Source organism: Thamnophis sirtalis, unplaced genomic scaffold, assembly GCF_051295495.1.
Source record: "Thamnophis sirtalis isolate CommonGarterSnake01/CBP01778 unplaced genomic scaffold, rThaSir2_p1.2 scaffold_4, whole genome shotgun sequence".
NCBI classification, from domain to species: Eukaryota; Metazoa; Chordata; class Lepidosauria; order Squamata; family Natricidae; genus Thamnophis; species Thamnophis sirtalis.
This window is the reverse complement of record NW_028261384.1, coordinates 116280081-116296245: the sequence shown is the minus strand read 5'-3', so window position 1 is coordinate 116296245 and position 16165 is coordinate 116280081. Positions and strand designations below refer to the sequence as shown.

Here is a 16165-nt window from a genome sequence, read left to right as displayed (position 1 = left end):
GCATGCCTATGACTTGAAGCCACAATGATCGGATGGACGGAGGCTGTGACTAGGGATCAGGTGGGTGCAGGTCGACATCCTTCTCAGCCCCACTTCCCCGAGGGGGCACCCAGATTACCTTTTCGGCTGCTGGAGTGGTCGGGAGCAGGCCAAGTCAGACAAGTGGGAGTCCGCTGCGCCATAGGCTGCGGCAAAGGCAGGCAAGTAGGCTGGGCCGCTTGGCCACATGGTCAAGGCACGGGAGCCAAAGAGCAGGCACAGCTGTGCTGCAGTGTGACTCTAAGGCACTAGCTAAGGCATGTGAGGACAATAAGTAGTGGTGGGATGGGGCGGGGCAGGGTGGGGCAGGATGGGTGGGGCCAGCCAGAATTTTTACTACCAGTTTGCCCGAACTGGCCCGAACTGGCTGAATCCCATTACTGAATCCATATGATTATGCTATGATTCTGTGTTTCATTCAAGCCTTGAAAATTGGATTACTTGGAAGAAATCATGGTTTAGTTAGCCACTGCTAAACTGGTTGTGCAAAAGCAGCACATGAATTCTAGCAGGAATGTGCTGTCTCAGAGCCTGAGGCTCATCTGCCTTGTCCTGCAGGCTTCCCTATCATGCTGAGTAACAGAGGTAGCCAGGAACTGCAGGATGCCTTTTAAACTTGCTCCAGGCCTAGTTGAATAATTCATCTCATTCTGGCACTAAATGCTTCCTTCTTCATCAATATTTCATGGAATTAAACATTGAGCATTTCCCCACTTTTTCTTTTTTTTTTAAAAAAAAATCATGATGTGCTTAATTCTCCTAAATTCTTTAGGCATGGGGACAAGTTTCTTGGAAGCTTTCAGTAAGTGAAATATGAAGAAATATAACTCCTCAAACCCTTTTTATAGATTACCAAGGGCACCTCTTTAGATTGGAGATGTTCTATATTATTTGGAGATTTGCTCTGATCTGTTCTAGAAGAGGAGGAGGAAGAGGAGCAGGAGGAGGGGCAAGAATATAGGAAGCTTACAATCTTGGACATGGTTTGCAATTTACACTGTTTTGGTTTATTTACAATAAATTAGATTTGCATTTCACACTAAATCATTGTTGAAAGATCAGTGATAGGGATCACACAACATGCTGAAACCTAGCAATCTTTTTTACAGTTGTGGGAATCCAGCGATTGACTAACTGACCCGAGGATGTCCAACCTCAGAACTTCAAATCCCAGAATCCCCCAGCCAGCCATGCTTTAAGCCCACAATCCATTGGACTGACCAAATCAATTGGGTTGAATTGGCATTGCCCTGATGCTTGCTCGTCAGTGAAGCTCAGCTTGGTGACAGCAGCCTTCTCAGACCTTAACGATGTTCATAAGACATTTTTTAATTCCCTTTTTTTTGGGGAAAGCCAGGATTTGGGGTTTCGGAAGCAGATCTTGGTGGCTGATTTATCTTGCTCAAATAGCTTTCCTCTCAAACCCAGGATGCCCTCTCTCCTTTTGAAAAGAGGTTAGAAACAGCAGACTCTTTAGACCTGAGAGGTAAGGGTTCTGTGACTTTTATGTTAATCTGGTTGTTGCATTTTTATATATTAAGGTTTTAGTTTTATATTTGATGTGTTTACGGTTTTATAGTGTTATTTCTATGACAGTGAGCTGCAGAGAGTCTACCACAGGAGAGCAATATATATTGCATTTGTGAAATAAGTGCTGTCATTCCCAAAGAACAGATATTTGGCTTCTGTCTGGTTTCTTTCTAGTGAGTTTTGACCTTTTTTTAATTTCCAAATGCTTTTAATAGAAACGTGACTTGGATTTTTAATGGTATTCCCCCACTTATGTTGAACTGAATTGAATCAGCCTGAAATAATTCATTGCGCAACGAAGCCTCTCCAGTAATCGATCGCCTGTTATGCATGTGTGTGTGTGTGTCTGTGTGTTAGAGAGAGTATGTGTAATATAACTATTTTTAAAAGCACATTAAATAGAAGCAACTTGAGAAAAAAAGAGGCAATATGAATTCTTGAAAAATATGATAAGATTAAAAAGCTTCCTTGGCTTTAAAGAGGATGAAGTGAAATTTGGGAGTATAGGCCTACAAATGGCTAAACTGGTGTAAAGGAATTTCCTTATTCAAAGCTTGCTTGGGCAATTCCCAGAACATCCGGTTGTCCTTTGGGAAACCTAGTTGGATTCTGAACTCCTTTTCTTTACAAAATGCAACCATCAAAAATGAATAATTACTATGATGTTTCCCCCAAAATAAGACTGGGTCTTATATTAATTTTTGCTCCAAAACACACATTAGGGCTTATTTTCGACTTAGGTCTTATTTTGGGTACTAAAGAACAGTACTAAATATGTCCGCCTGGCTGACAATCTTAACTGGGGCTTATTTTTTTGGGGGGGGTAGTGTTTATATTACAAGCATTCTGAAAAATCATGCTAGGTCTTATTTTCCAGTTGGGTCTTATTTTGAGGAAAACACAGTATTATAGAATAACTTACTATTTAGGTGAATGAAAGTAGCAAATGATTGCTTATTTACTATAGTATTATTCTCTCTTTAGAGAAGTTATAAGAGCTGTGGTGGCGCAGTGGTTAGAGGGCAGTACTGCAGGCTACTTCTGCTGACTGCCGGCTGCCTGCAATTTGGCAGTTCGAATCTCACCAAGCTCAAGGTTGACTCAGCCTTCTATCCTTCTGGGGGCAATATACTGACTCTGTAAACCACTTAGAGAAGGCTGTGAAGCGGTACATAAATATAAGTGCTATTGCTATTGCTATACTTCTGTATTTTTCCTCCTCTGAATATGATGTTCTTTGAACACAGCCTATCAGCCCCACTAGATAGATCAAGTGAGGAAATCAACTTTGCAGAAAAACTACAACTACCTTTATTAAGATTATTAATAGCACAATCTTGCAAGTATAATGACCTTCCACCTTCCCTGGCCCCAATATTATACCCTAATGACATAAGGAATCGTATGTATGTATGTATGTACAAACACACACACACCGTATTTTTTGGAGTATAAGACGCACGTTTTTCCCTCAAAAAAGAGACTGAAAATCTGGGTGCATATTATACACTGAATACAGCATTTTTGGCCTCCCGAAACCCTGCTCCCTTCATCAAAATGGCCATGCATAGCTTGTAGGAGGCTTTGGGAGAACCCCTAGGGGCTGGGGAGGGCAGAAATGAATGAAAAACAAACCGTTTTTTGCTCAATTTTGCCCCCCAGCCCCCAGGAGCACTCTGCAAGCCCCCTAAAGGCTATTCATGTCTCTTTTTTTTAAAATGGCCCATTTTTGTGAAAAATGGGCTATTTTGGGGAGGTCTGCAGAGTGTAAAATATATTTTTTTTAATTTGCCTCTTCAAAACCTTGGTGCGCCTTATACTCTGAAAAATATGGTATATATATATTTCCACACTCTGCCTAAGCCATGATCTCTTCATATTTCTGTCAAGGTCATCTTCATTACTCTTTACATCAACAGGTTTTGATAGTAAAAATCTGGATAACCATTATATAGTAAACAAAAGCGTTTTCTAGCTCTTTTTGCTGCCTCAGGTTACCCATTGCCTATTTTGGCATCTGTGAACTCTTGGCATGTTTGACTCTGCCAGAGAATGTCTCTGAGATGTTAACATTAAATAAAAAATAGAGCTAATTAGACCCTAGGAAAAAAAGAGGTAAGACTTTTTAAGAACAAAAGTCAAGGTATGTGTTAGTTGTTGGCTGTGGCAAAAACCACAAAGTTAGTTTGCAAGGATAGAAATATGGAAAATATCATTCCATAAATTCTGCATCTGTTTCTCATTTAACAATTTTTTGTGTTGTTTACTATTTCTTACTTGCTTTCTGTACTGAGCAAAATATTGTTTATTCCAAAAAAGTGAAATAGTTAGTTGGATGGATTTTATATATAGTTGGACAGCTAACAACAATTTAAAGCTAATCACAAAATATTTTATTGGCAGCCATCATAAAAACTAACCAATAACAATTTACATATTGTGGATTCTATTTGACCATCCACTCCTATGACCTGGGCACGCAGCCATGTTTTCGAGGCCTTCCAAAGCCTGGCAGGATCAGGGCTAAATTCTGGGCGAATCATGTCCCAACCGGCAGAGTAAAGTAAATGACAGTAAAGGCTGAGGCAGTTCCACAAATAACACAGCCCCATACCACAAAGAGTTTTACGGGTGATCACTAGCATCTTTAACTGCTCCTGGAAACATATAGGTAGTCCTTGACTTATGACCAAAATTGGGACCTAAATTTCCATTGCTAAACAAGGTGGTTGTTAAGTGAGTTGTGCCTCATTTTATGACATTTTCCGCACAGTTGTTAAACAAATCCAGTTCCCCCCCCCATTAACTTTGCTTGTTGAAAGATGGCTTGGAAGGTTGCAAGTGGCAATCCCATGACTTTGAGATACTGCAACCAGCACAAATGCACACCAATTGTCAAGTACCGGAATGTTGATCATATCACTGTGGTTTATGGTTGTGATAATTGCAAGTCGTGAGATCACTTTTCGCAGTGCCATAACTTTGGACAATTGTTAAAGAAATGCTTATAAGTTGAGGACCACCTGTACTGCTATCCCCAAGGCAAAGTTGTAATGTGAACATACCAAGGAACACTTTCAACTGTCTATGCCACTGCTTTTTTTTTTTTTTAATTGGGCTGCTGCTTCTGGATGCTCTTCAAGGGCAGCTCCATGTAGGCTGCATAGCAATAGTCCACATGGGAGACGACTAAGGCATGAGTGGCTATAAGCAGAGCCTCTCGGTCAGGAAAAATCACACTTTGCAAACAACACAAAATTTGCAGTAATGATGAATATCTATAGATCGGCTGTAGGGTGAGTCGTTCTCTGAGCTTGTGGGTTGGTTTCTGAACATTTCATTACCAAGCTGGGTAACATATTCAGTGGAGTTCAGGGGATGACAGTTTATAAGGGCTTTGTGTGGCCAGTATATTTTATGATGGGTCAGATGTGGGTGTGTCAAGTGAGGGTCTTGTAATGGGTCTTGTGATGGGTCCGGTGTGAGTCACCAGTGGGAGTCTTGTGATGGGGAGGTTGAGATCATCAAACCCTGGCACTCCACAAGCAATTCCATCAACAGACACATTGTCCTACAACCAGTCTACAAACCCCTCAGAATCCGAATCAATCGTACAGCTAACCAGAGACAGCACTAACCAGAGATAGCACTGACCAACCCACGCAAGCCCCCCCTCCAAACAAGCAGTTCAATTCCCAATGACCCTCACCTGATGTAACCTCTCCATCACAGGACCCTCACTTGACATACCCACACCTGACCCTGATGTAACCTCACCATCACAAGATCTACCGATCACACAAAGCCCTTACAAACAGCCGAACACTAAACTCCACTTGTTACCTAGCCTGGTAACAAAATGTTTGGAAACCAACCCACAAGCTCAGAGAATGAACACCCTCAATACAAAGATGGGTAAAAAATCTTCTTGGCTGTCCTTCTTGAAGAAGAGTTCCCATGTTGTGCACTAGTTTTGTTTTGGATACTGAAGTCCCAACCAGAATAAGAAGTGGACAGTCCTCAGAATCATGGCCCTCTAAAACTAAAAGCCACTAGGTCTTGCCTTAGATGGGTTGAAGCCTGTTCTTCCCTAGCCAAATCCCCACCGTTTCCAGACACAGAGTTTCCATGATATCATGGAAGCCCAAAGTGGAGTTGTGAAAATGAAAATGCATCTCATTTATTTTGGCCATGTCATGCATGGGAATCCTCTGGAGAAAACAGTTGTGTTTGGAAGACTTAGCAATAAAAGGAAACCAGGCCATCAACAAACATGGTGGCTGGACACTATCAAAGCGGACACCAGACAGAATGTTTTAAAAACTCAAAGAAGTAGTGTTAGATTGGGAGATGTGGAGAGACCTTTCTCATAGGATCATCAAGAATCGAACTCAACTTAATGGATAACATCATCATTGGCTTGATGCAGATGTTAAACAGGCATGGGGAATTTATCAAGCCTTGTGAAGGACCCCACAAAGCAGTGAGTGTGGACTAGGCTTCTCATCCTCTAAATCAACACCCAACTGGAGTCAGACCAGAAGAAGGAAAAGATCAGGGCAACACAATGCCACCCACTTCCAAGTCCCGAAGCCAGACCAGGATACCATGATGAAGATATCAAAAGCCACCGAGAGACCAAAAACAGCCAGCATGGATGCACCATCCACATCTCACTGAAATTAAGTCGTTTCCTTGTTTCTTGATGCTTCAACAATCCTTCTCCTTGTAGTTTTTATAGTAAACTTAGCATGTAATCTGAACCCAGTCATAGAACAAGCTAGTTGAAATCAGTTGTACCAAATTAAGGAAGACACCCTTAAGCCCCATTCAGTGATATGTCAAGGTTGTATTGAATCCAGCTTAATTAAGGCTGAAGGAGATGTGCAGAAAGTCATTAAGTCTCATAGATTTCAATGAATTGGAGAACTAAGTGAGAACTGAAAACTAATTGTGGATTCAACTCATGGTGTCTTTCTTCTTTGAGATTTCTAAAATGACATGCTACTTGTCATTAAGATTTGCAAACGCCAAGTTTCATAGCAGACCAATACTCTGCCAAAACTCTTCTGCAAGATTACCACAATAAGAGAATGAAGTGCACAGTTCCCACAGCCAATCTTTGCAAATGACTGGTCAACAAACTAGCCTTGAAAACTAAGCTATTCAGCAACTGTTGATTAGACAGTGCTACAAGAATTCACTGACAATTCTTTCAAGAGTTTATCTGCATGTGAAATGAAGCAAGAGAAGATTGGCCAGGAGCCAATGACATGTCACTTCAAATAAAAGCTCACGAACAGAAACAAACAAAGCCTTCGCTTGTGGGTGGCATCAACAGATGGGCAATATGGTGTGCTAATGATTTTGCTTTTTGTGTGTGTGTGCTCATGCACCTTTAGGAATGGGACGTGCTAATATTAAAACACCGTATTTGACTTTATGATTGAATGAAGTTGAAAGATACAGAAAAAGAGCTGCAGAGAAAAACAGGAGAGTAAAATGTGTAGCTATGTATGTTTGTTAACCACAATGTCTTGTCTCACAGGACATCCTAAGCTGAAACCCAATAAACCAGATTATGGCTTAGCCTATTTGTGTAAATCCAGTCATTATGTTTAGTTCCTTTCCTTTTTTCCTTTTGCACTTTTAAATTAAGTAAAACCATCCTTCTTACTCAGGGCTTCATTTTAAGATAACATAATAAATAGATAAACATCAAGGAAAGAAAAATAATTAAGATTAATAAAAGAAATCAGTTTCAACAGATAGATTAATAGATGATAGATATAGACAGAATAAGATACTGAAAATAGAGTAAACTGCACATTTATATATTGAAACAATACAATTCTGTAGAAAAATTGTATTTCCATTTAGCTAAAACATTTGCTTTTAAAAAAAGAACACTTTTACATTAAGCACAAATTAATTTAAGATTAATTATTATTAAATGATCTTGGTAATGTGACATTTGTTCTCAATCATTATTCCCAATCATTCATCATACTAATTCTGCTTAATAGGAGGGTGTGTTTATTTATTATTTCTATATTTTGCTACAGTTTGAGAATGATTTTTTTCCTTTTCCTTTTTTTCTTTTTATTTCAATTTTTTTTAATTTTCATACAAATAACCACATGTATACCATTACATAACCAACACTATTTTGTATGATTCAATATTATGTCAATTCATCTTACCATCAACCCCCAAGGACTATCATTTGCTCTTCTGCTCTCCATACATCATATACCTATCCATCGCTTTCTTGCCTTTTCTCCCTCTCCTCCTCCCTACCTCCTTTCTTCCCTCTGTCATCCTTTTCTTCTTTACTTCCCCTTCCTCTCTCCTTCTCCTCTTTCTTTCCACTCCTTCTTTCTTCCCTCCTCTCCCCCCTCTCCCCTCTCTCCTAACCCCTCTCTTCCTGCTCTTGTCTCTCTTGTCTCTTCCACTCTCTTCATCTCATTTGCATGATGTATTTTAGATGCTGATTTTTCCCCCTAATTCATGGCATTGCTACCTTACCCATAACAATTGATAGGATTGTCAAGAGATTAAAGAACAACCAATGCCTTGGAAGTTTTTTTATTCTGTGCAAGTGAAAAAATAAGGCAATGCAACTCTTAAAGCAGTCATACTTTTTTCACTAATATGAAAGAGGAACTGATGAAATAAATAGTAGAGCTACTGTGCATGTGTGAAATTTGGAACACTTTTTCTTAAGAAATATGCACAGACCTAGTGTTTACTCCTTACTGCCTGATTCACCACATCTTGAAAGTTTAATTCAAACTGATTTCTGGATTTACACTGAATCATAAATTACCCAAATGGGCTGGATTCATGCAACAGAGTCACTTCAAATCAAAAGAAAAGCTAAGACTGTGCCAGTGCAGCTGAGTATTTATTTGACTTATATCCCACCTTCTCTCTGAAGGTCAGGATGTGTAACAGTATGTGGAAATGGCCTTGGGACACAGGAAGAAGACCTGCAGATGGGACAACTGCCAGGTACAGAAGCAGGGAGATCACAGGGAGAAATACTTTCAGCCTTGCAAGATTCTGTTAATGTAACCCTATTAATAAAGATAGAGCAAATACCACTGGTTGTACTTCTTGTCTGAATATCTAAGGAGATTCTCAGTCATGGTTGCCCCAAAGGTGCTTTTTTCAAGAGGCAACTGGACTTTCTTGTTTTTCTTTGAAAATGTTTCACTTCTCATCCAAGAACCTTCTGCAGTTTCTTCAGCTCAGATCTGAATAAATTTCTTAGATGAGAAGCAAAATGTCTTCAAAGAAAAACAAGGAAGTTCAGTTGCCTCTTGAAAAAACACCTTTGGGATTCTTGTCTGAATGATTCCACGTGGATAACAAGGTCACTCTAACCTTCATTTTTCCCCAGAATAGAAGCTCAGCATGGTTGTTCCTCCACCTTAACCACTGTGCCACCAAGACCAATAGGGGGAAGAAAGAGTGTTATGTATGTTTTCCACCTTGAATTATTTATAAAGTACTTTTTATTACTTATAAAGTAATAGGAAACAAACAAACATACAAGCACAACAAAATGCAATACATTAGGCCTGTTTTGTGAATCTTAGCATGGCAACCTCATCTTGTTGCACAGGCAAATGCCTTGATCCCTCATTAAATCTCAATAAGCCACAGAGGAAAAAATCATTTTCAGCTTTTTGCGAAGTGATTATCACAATCAAATGCTGTGTGGGAGAGAAAAGGGCTACTACCACTTCTAAGGCCAACTTCGCTTAATGTCATACTGAAAGTCCCATTAATTCTTAACTTTGTGGCCCTGTGTGACTGGAAACACACAACTTCCCCACGTAATGATATTTCTTTCGTATTAGAAGCAGACAGGATGGACGTCCATTTATTTTCTCCTTCTGAGAACTTGCTTTTCAAATACAATTCCTGCCCCCATGTCCCAATTCAATATTGTCAAATTTTAGTTTACCTCTAAACATACCATCAGTCAGTCTCTCACACAGACATCCAAAATGTACACATCCAGGAACACATTATATAAGGGTTAGGCTATTGGGGGCAGGAAAGCCGAACATCTATGAAAAGATTTTATGCCGGATGCTAGACAAGGGATTAGCACTGGAGCCAGCTGTCTTATTCTCTGCTTGTGTGTACAAAAAGCACTAGCCTGAAATCATATCTGGCACAGGAGAGCTATACCACCAAACCTTTTGTTCCAACTGCTGAAGGCTCAGAAATATATTTACTAATGATTGAAATCACTTTGAAGGCCTGTGTGTCTGAGCCAGGGCTGCAGTTTTCATTAATGGAAGGCAAGAAGGACAGAAAATCACAGGGAACAAATGTTAGCAAAGGTTTTTTTTTCTGATCCCTGACTAACCTCTGTTTCCCAGGATCCTTTAGGAGAGTGATGGATACCTGGAAGCTTCACATAATATGTGGGGGGGTCAGTATATTTTGGGTGCTACATTACAGTTTTGTGTGTTTACCCCGTCAGGGAATGATGGTTTTAAAAAGCTAAAATGTGGGTTCAGAGCTTGTTATTTACTGCTAGTGTGTGTGTATGTGTATGTGTATGTATACACGCACACTTTCAAATCAGTGTTAACTCCTGGTGATTGCATGGATTAAGCCCTGCAGTTTTCCTGGCAAGATTTCAGAAATGGCTTTCCATTGTTTTCTTCCTAGAAGTGGGAGGGAGGGCCTGGCCCAAGATCACCCAGCTGATTATGTATCTAAAGTGAGACTAGAATTCACCATCTCCTGGTTTCTAGCTGATCCTTTAAGCACTACAGCAGTTCTCACATTTACTCTTAATAGCATTAGTACTTTTATTTGGTATGTCTTATATCTAAGTGCATAGCGCCCAGTACTAGGCCTATTCACCCCCATAACAACAACCTTGTGAGTTAGGTTCAGCTGAACAAATATGACTGGTCCCCAATCACCCACTGGATCCAATGCCTTAGTTTCTACACCCTACCGACTCTAATATAAATGATTGCAGAATATAGAATATGAAATTGTGATGCTTTGAGGAGAATTACAAAATATTTTGATGAACTTGTTATAAAATTGTTTTGTTTGTGCTTAAATCTTGGTCGCAGTCCATGAGAATGATATGGAAGGAGCTGCTGCATTTGGATATATAAATGAAACAAGTTTATATTTTACAAAACAAAATGAATGATTTAGATAATTTTCTTATATTGGATTAAAAAAAGAGACCTTTTAAGTTGTAAAAAAATTTGTGACAAGAAGAAAAAAAGAAAAAGTCATAATAAATCAAGTTCCATGACTTTATTTGAGAGGATTAAGGATTAATCTTGTTAAACGTAAAAGGAAAGAATATGAGATTGGTTTATTTGATCAAGCTTAAAAGAGATGTGCTGTTATCTCCAGTAGCCCTTAATGCTTTTAGTGATTAGAATTGAACGTTGAGACTTACAGATTTGTGTGTGTGTGTGTGTGTGTGTGTGTGTGTGTGTGTGTGTGCTGGTCTTGTTGTATTCAGGTCTTTTCCCGTGTAAGATTACATGGGAAAAGACCTGAATACAACAAGACCAGCATACCTACACCTGTGAAAATCTACAAATATATATATGCCACATGGGTCTAGATCAAGGGTGTCAAATTCAATTTCATTGAGGGCCACATCAGGATTGTTTTTGACCTTGGGGGCCAGGGTGGCTGTGGTCAGGATAAGCGTGGTTATCTTGACATCATTTGTGTTGGGGTGTCTTGAGTGCTCTGCCAGCAAAAATGGGCTCCCAAGCTCCATTTTTGGCTGCAGTAGCTTTCTGCAACCATCTGCCAGCAAAAACAGAGCTCATTTCTTGCTGTCAGAGCCATTGCAGGCCAGCATCTCCAATGAAGGTTGTTCTAGTTGAAGAATTCTGGGAACTAAAATCCACACATCTGGAAATTTCCAATATACAAAACATTGGCCCATAACTAACTGTATAACTTCAGTCTGATAAGCTTGAATTATATAATGACTGCTAGTAAGGGGAGATCATATATTTTTTCTTTAAGAAATTTCAACTGCTATGTCAACTAGTGTCTTCTGGAGACCTTAGTGGACTTTCAAAATTCCTTCCCAGTTTCTAAGGCTGAAGCTGTGAGGTGAGATTCGCAAATACACAGGTAAAAATGGATGATTTCTGTCCATAGGTGTCTTCTATCTTGTTTTTGGTAGAACAATTTATCTAGTTCTATCATATCTGTTAGTTTCTGCTGTTAAGTAAGTATCTGACTACAGGTTTTAATGTTCAAAAGTATGACCATGCTTGCCATGAAAACTGGCATAATCTTGAATATTGATGAGGAATTTACTATCATCCTTCCACCTCCTCTCCCCAGTTTTAAGTAAAGGTGCAAACATTTTATTAGGATTAGCCCCCAATCATTCCTTTGGAGGCCCCATAATGTCACTATGGATCACATTAATGGCTGTTGCTGAGTCAGAGTACCCACATTTTGCACAGAAGATCATAAGCTGTCGCCCCACCCAATGCCCTGGTTTCTTTAAGTAGTAGATCATTGATTAGTCCTGAAGTTCAAAAGCTGTTTATAAAGAGATAATATCCATGTATGTGTGTATTCAGGACTTGAATACAATCCTGGAACAATCCAAATTCAGCCTGAAGAAAAACAGATTCTGCACCTGAATAAATTATGCAAAAGAAGCACATTTGCATATCTCTTCTATAATTTAATTTGTTTCTGCTACTAGGAATGGTGCTCTACCAACCTTATTCAATCTTTTCCTGGCATTCTAAAGTTCTATCCCTTGTTTTTCAAATTTAGCTTAGAAACTTGGCTTTGGTTTCTTTATAAAAACAAAACAGCAAAGGATATTCTAGATGCTGATGGTGAGCCTGATTAATTTCATTGAACTGGGTACTCCAAATTCTTATGCATTCATAGAGATGTCTTACAAATCTTCATGTTGTCCCCAGGGAGCCATATTTGCAGAAGGAATATTTTGTTGTCTGCATAACTATCCATTTTAGTCACACACAACAAGAGTTATGGGAAGAAGTATACGTCCTTGTGAGTTTAAATATACTTCTAGAAATGGGGCGGGGGAGAGAGAGAGAGAGAGAGAGCTCTCTAGCCACTTATAACTCTGGTGAATATTTTATGTTCTACCATGACGGTGCATATTTCAAACTGGAATCCATGCCAATTACGTAAAGCAATTTTGCTGTGGCAGTCAAACTCCTCCCAATGTATCTCTATGGTGGGCTGGGATTTTTATTTTAGTTTTTCTTTGCTTGGCTTTGTTTATTTTTAAACAGCAATGATCTTTTCAGCTGCATCGACCGACCGGAGCCTTGTTTGACCTCCTAGAACTTTAGAAGGCCTTGCTTGGAAGGAAGAGGAGTGGGTGTGGGGATGTTTGGATGATAGCTGATGAGCCATTCCTAGAGGAATATACTATACTACATTGGGTTTGCCTTCATGGGAATTGAGCCGTTTTGATTGTGGCTATCCAAAGCCCCTTGTCCCCCCGCAAGACTTAGATTGTTGAGAATTTGATCTCAATGGGCTTGGTATTCAAATATTCCTTTCCCAGTATGATGAAGAAACTAATATGAATTTGACTACCGTACTATTTTAAAACCCACCCTTTGCTAGCAAAAATATTCTCTGGGCTGATACAAGGCTAAGCAAATTGAATAAAGTAAGTGAAAATATAATATCCAGCCCCCCAAAAGATTTAGATATATTGGGAAGTTTATGGATGTATCATAGTGGTAGCAGGCAGAAATAGTAATGCTGAGTGGTGAAAACGTAATTGTACGAGGTGGGGTGGAGAAATGGATAGATGAAGGTTAAAAATAGAAATATTTCGCTTCTCTTGTTCTTTACATGGTTTCTTCTCTCATTATCGTATTCTGGTGACCAAACATATAATGTTTGGTAAATGCTAAAATACTGAAGATAGGAGCAAGAGAAGATACAAAATAGTTTAAATGTGATTTGTAGAACTAGAAAAAATGATTTCCCTGTGTATTTGAAGCATATAAACACAGTGATACAAAATAAACTGAAGCTTTCAGGTTTGTAGCCAAGAGATTCCATCTGGCTATAGAGCAAAGGAGAGATTTAAAATAATAATAATAACTTTAATAGAAAGTGGATTCTCTGAACAGGGGCATACATGGAAAAAACAAAGTAAAAATGGAAAGAGAAAAAAAAAACAGTTTGTGGTCTTGAATGCATGGATGAAAAATGGCTAGAAAATATATATTGCACTGTGTGAGAATGTTAGTTAATCATGGTTGACCACTCAGTAGCTGAGCACTCAGATAAGTATGCAATTATATGTGGCTTGTATATTTTAACTCCACCTAATTAAATCAGAAGATCATGCATAATTCCCACAATCTCCATTTGACTTGCACACAACACTCCAGTGAGGTAGAGAATTGACCTGAATTTAACCTCCATCCTCCCCCCTCCACGAACTATATAGTTGGGAATGAGTACATTAACAGGAGACTATTTTTCATGTCTGAAGTGTTAGGATGAGGCAAGTTTGGTGATTGTTGTAAGAATATACAAAAGTACAGCAACAACATTGAATAGGATTGCATTACTTTAAAGACCGTGCTGGGTGCATGTGTATCTGTTTAAGTGCAGCCTCCGAGCTGGAAAATGTGCATAAGCTATAAGGGAGTAATTGAGGATACAAGTATGTGTAAAGTGTAGGCATTGATAGTTATAACATCTTGCAATCCCCCACCCCACCCCATTCTCAATTCCAGTTTACCCTATAATTCAATGAAAATGTAGAGATTTACATGAACTGTTTTGAATGGTTACAGTTTAGGACCCAGACCCCTTTGTTTCTCTCTTGCCTAGATGGCAGTAAACTTTATTATAAATCCCCCCCCCCCAACCCTGTGCTTGCGGTTTGAAAGAGAGAAAAGGAAGCAGGCAGGCAATGTCGAATTCTTACCTGTTTATCTTCCCCAAGGTCCTTCCAGCCAACTTCTTAAACTCTTCTTTTCGGAACTCCATGGCGTTTTTCTCCCTTGATTAAGAGAAAGAAGCGCGGGGACCTCCCTGCCCCGCTCCTTTCCCACTGTCACCTTTGGAGACACGAACAGTTAAAGTCACAACATCAGGAAGGCTTCTTGGGGAGAGACGGGGTTGCACAGCGATCTCAATCCGTTCCTCTCGCCCGATGCCTTTATTTTGCTCGTTTCGTGAGCTTCTTTCCCTCTTCCTTCAATTTTCGTTCTTTTCTAGCCTAGTCTTTCCTTTCTAGCTCTTCTCTTCTTCCCCTTCTCTTCACAGGTTTCTCAGTTTTCTCTAGGACCCTCGAGATCTGTCAACTTGAGGAGCGGTGCGTGGGGATGCGACCATCCACGGCGCTGCCGCCTGGCGCCCTGCCCGATCCACCAACACGGCCTGAAGCGTCATGGGGGCAGCTCTGCCGCCGCGCACTAGTGCCCGCGCCCTGCGTGGGACGCTGCAGAGGGTCCCACTCTCTCCCCGCGCTTCCGCAGGCACCTAACCACTAGGGGGGTCAGCCTCCGGCAAGGGATTTGCGGCGACTAGGGGCGCCAGGGCTGACTCGGAGCGGCGGCGCGAACTTTCCCTGTCCCGAAAACCGGGACGCCGCCCAAGGTTGGGGCTTCAGCACCACGGAGAGCGACGTGAGAGCGCGCTACATCGCCCGGCGTGAGATTAAGGGAATCGCGACCTGTGTGAGCTGACGGGGTGGGGGGTGGGGGTGGGATGATGGCGGGCGGATAGAAGAGATTAGGGGGTGGTGGTGGATCATGGTTGGAAAAACGAAAGGCAGCGAATGGGAAAGGAGGGTTATAAGTATAAAAAACTGAGGTTTTGAAAGTGGGGCAAGAGATTCTGGGTACGGAAAGGATACCAAAAGGAGAGAAAGACAACAGAACGGGAAAGCAGAAAGTGAGAGGTGTTGGAAAGAAGAAAAACTAATATAACGAATAGAAGTGTCAACTTTATTTAGTTTAGATTATTTGGATTGAGGTCTGAAAAGATGAAGATGAAAAGAGAAGGGGAGGGGAGAAGAGTAGAGTAGAGAAGAGAAGAAAAGAGAAGCTGGGGCATGATGCAAGACTTCCTTGCAAGTCGTGGCCAGTCCCAGGAGAAGGCCCAGTAAGCAGCTCAGAGTCATTAATCTTTCAAAAGTACTGAACTAAGCCGAGACAGGAAGAAGCTGGGATTGGGGTGGAATGCAGGCACGATAGTTGGAGGGTGGGGGAAGCAGGAGTAAAGGAAGGAGAAAAGGAGGTAAAAATTGTGGGGGGGGATGCCAAAATTTTCCCCTTGCAGCCTCTGGAGATTGGGAGCAGATGAACGAAAGAAGCTTCTCTCTTCCATATCTAAATATAAGCAAAAATCTCAAGAAAGCAATGAAACAGGGCCCCATTCCCATGTGGCATCAGCACCTACACGTGATCAGGGCCAGAGCATGGAATAACATGCAGGAAAGCCCACTCACTTGGGATGATGCTCTTCTTGTCCTTTTGATAGGCTGTCATGCCCACATTAGCCATGAAAAACAAAGTGCTCAAAAGGAGTCTAGAGCAGTGTT

At 40.5% G+C, this 16165-nt stretch overlaps 1 protein-coding gene across 1 annotated transcript in view; it reads right to left on the bottom strand.

The window, feature by feature from the left end:
* Window positions 1-15257, bottom strand: part of SLC17A7 (solute carrier family 17 member 7) — a 61300-nt gene extending 46043 nt beyond the window's left edge. Inside the window, exon 1 of the mRNA XM_087713843.1 lies at window positions 14546-15257. Within this exon, the coding sequence (XP_087569969.1) occupies window positions 14546-14607 (62 nt within the window). The 5' untranslated portion in view covers window positions 14608-15257. The remainder of the gene's footprint in view (window positions 1-14545) is intronic.
* Between the last annotated feature and the right edge of the window lie 908 nt (window positions 15258-16165).